This window comes from Suillus subaureus, assembly GCF_016647635.1.
Source record: "Suillus subaureus strain MN1 chromosome Unknown BJ212scaffold_142, whole genome shotgun sequence".
In the NCBI taxonomy this organism is placed as follows: domain Eukaryota; kingdom Fungi; phylum Basidiomycota; class Agaricomycetes; order Boletales; family Suillaceae; genus Suillus; species Suillus subaureus.
Genome location: NW_024538698.1, coordinates 36163 through 38993, shown reverse-complemented (window position 1 = coordinate 38993; position 2831 = coordinate 36163). Strand labels below are relative to the sequence as shown.

The following is a 2831-nucleotide window of genomic DNA, read 5'->3' as shown; positions in this document are numbered from 1 at the left end:
CAGCTATGGTTGCGCAAGCGCATTCATGATGTACCGCTTCAGGGACTGGACGGGCTTCGTTGGCGGGCTGAACTTGGCGGTGTTCGTTATGTCATTGCTCCCTAGAATCATTCAACAATCTGCCCAGCCGACTAAGGCTGGGAGGACATATTTCACAGCATTCTTCGTCACGGTTCTATTCTACCTTGCCGATGTGTGGACAGTCGCCTATGCGTTCGTACCAGGGGGTCCGTACTTGCGTGAGCGCTCGGACTTGTAAGTTCTTTGCCATAAAAGTCCGTTTTCGTCGCTGAAATGCTCAACCATAAGGGTCCTCATCACGCAATTTGTCGCAACGTCGCTAATATTTGAATGGCCATCAAGAAAAAGGACTGCAGCTAATACCATAGTTCACATGCCAAGCTCAGCGAGTTCCCTTGCTCGTTGTCTTCTTACACTTTTCTCGTTGTCTGCTGTCCTTGTAACAATATACCGCTGGACTCCTGTTGGACCAAGACCCTATAAATCGGGCACGGGGATAATCAACGCTGGAATATGGACGGTGCATTTCGGGATCGACAATATCGGGCACGACAGCCAAAGGCTGATCCGAGATATCATAAGGCAAGGCAATTTAATCAAGCTCTTTTGCTGCTGACATTGCTATAAAGAGATATGGAACTTGACGTAGTTGGCCTTTTGGAGACTGATCTGCACGTGAGTTACAATGCCAATCAATGAGTTGCTGGTGTGCTTACTAGTCGTAGCGGACAGTGTACGGAAATCGTGACTTGTGAGTGTGTTATGTCCTCTGGACGAGCTCTGGGCTCATCCTCTCATATCAGGACGCGAGTCGCTCTCCAAGACTCGGATATGTGAGTTTTCCTTCAGTGCAACCATCCAGGGAAATGACCACACCAAATTTGAGTATGTCGACCTGGGCCCAGGACCTAACATGCATACGTGGGGTGCTGCTCTACTTTCGAAGGTCAGTGTGTAATGACTCCTTTTAAATCGTGCTCACTCCCCTTAGTTCCCTATTGTTCACTCGCAGCACCACCTCCTACCCTCACCACATGGCGAGCTCGCGCCAGCAATCGAAGCTGTGCTTGACGTGTATGGGACAGAGGTAACTGTAGTCGTATCACATAACGGGCAAGGTACATTCGGCACAATTTTTTTTTCAGTCGATCGTTCTTGCTTATAATGTCTTTCATCTAGAGCAAGACCCGCTCGACCGTGAATTGCAGAGCATGGACCTCGCACGCATCATGGCAAAGTCGTACCCTCAACCCGTTATCTTCCTTGGATACGTAGTCACAAAACCGCATGCTGGTAGACGTGTGTGGCTTCCATGTCCTTTGTTTATTTTAGTCCTAATGAATCCTACAGCGGCGCCCTACGAGATTTTGGTGCACGATGGTATCGTAAATGACATTGACCCGCAGGACTGGGATCGCTGGTGGGTGCTCTCTCATTATGCCACCAACTGATGATAATAAAACACAGGTGCGAGTACATTTTGTATAGGGGGCTTTACCGGACTGCGTATGCTCGCGTCTCGCGAGGCATCGTTACCGATACAGAGCTACAGATTGGACAGTTTGTCGTTCCCCGACATGGCTTCCAGCTTGTGAACCAGACACTCGAAGACCGAATGCTAAGGGCATGGAAGGAGGATCTTCCGGAGGATCATGTGCGGCCTAAGTATTATCTCCTGGTTGCTTTGTGTTGCTAACTGCGTGACAGTGGTTCCCAATGGAATACTATGGCAACGAGGATGAGGGAGGTATGAACGGGCATTTTTACCACGTGTTTAACACTGTGAGGCTTCATCCCGTTGCAGACACGTCTCACATACTGATACTGTGATAGCCGCTGTATTATAAATTTCCTGAGGGTGCACAGGTTTAGGGGTGTACCAGTGTAGTTGATGCATCTGTATTTTTATTTTTGTTGTGTTTCACTGTGGCTCTTGCACTCTGCATCTCTCATCTTTATCATATTGTGCAACTTCTGTGATGTTCAGATGTCCTGTGCTCTGATTCCCAACCTAGCTTGTGCTTTGTGTTTTTCACTTTGGATGTCAGCTTTTTGAAATACTGCAGGACAATAAAGCTCATTAGGTTTTTTTATATCCAATTTTTGTCCAGTTTCTGCAGAACAGAGGCAAGTGAGCATGTGGAGAAAGAGCTATAGGAGAATGTATTATCTCAGTCTCAGTAAAAGGACTCTGTATGTGAGTAGGCACCTATAGGAGAATGTATTCTAATATTTTTGTTAGCTTATTAACAAAGGGAATAAAACTATAAGGCTCACATCTCAGTCCCAGTATGTTAAGACTATACTCAAGGGGCAACTAGAACTGAGGGGCTTGGCCTCAGCTTGTGCACTGTGCCCCTTACTTGAGTACATGCCCTTAATTTCAGATGAAGTCCTGTAGGTCCAATGAAGTCCAGAGGACTTCCAGATGCAGGCTACTCTTAGTGGAGTGCCAATGGACTTCCAGAGGAGTGTGGGAAACTCTGGAGGAGTCTTGTCTGGTGGGTGGGAAGAAGTCTACAGACTATACAGGATAAGTCCCTAATGGAAACTAATGGGGGAGAGGCTGCAGGGGACAAAGTCCAAAGCAGGGTAGGATAGGAGGTGTGGTCCAAAGGATAGGAGGAGTGATCCAGAGGATAGGAGGAGCAGGAGAAGTGGAGGAGTGGAAGAGAGGGTCCAGAGGACCTGGGATCCAGCCTAGGGGATCCACCCCTAGGCTTGGTGGAAAAAGTGGAACTTAGGGAGACTGAAGTCCAAAGACAGAATGCACAAGTCTAAGATGATATTTGAACTAAGGAAACTACAGG

General features: G+C 47.6%; 1 protein-coding gene across 1 annotated transcript; it reads left to right on the top strand.

Annotated features, from left to right (window-relative positions):
• Nucleotides 1-1652: 1652 nt before the first annotated feature.
• BJ212DRAFT_1401944 (uncharacterized protein) lies at nucleotides 1653-2266 on the top strand. The gene is made up of 2 exons (XM_041337343.1): nucleotides 1653-1675; nucleotides 1729-2266. The coding sequence occupies exon 2, from the start codon at nucleotides 1913-1915 to the stop codon at nucleotides 2075-2077; it is 165 nt and encodes a 54-aa protein (XP_041185734.1). The 5' UTR covers nucleotides 1653-1675; nucleotides 1729-1912; the 3' UTR covers nucleotides 2078-2266.
• The last annotated feature ends 565 nt before the right edge of the window (nucleotides 2267-2831 follow it).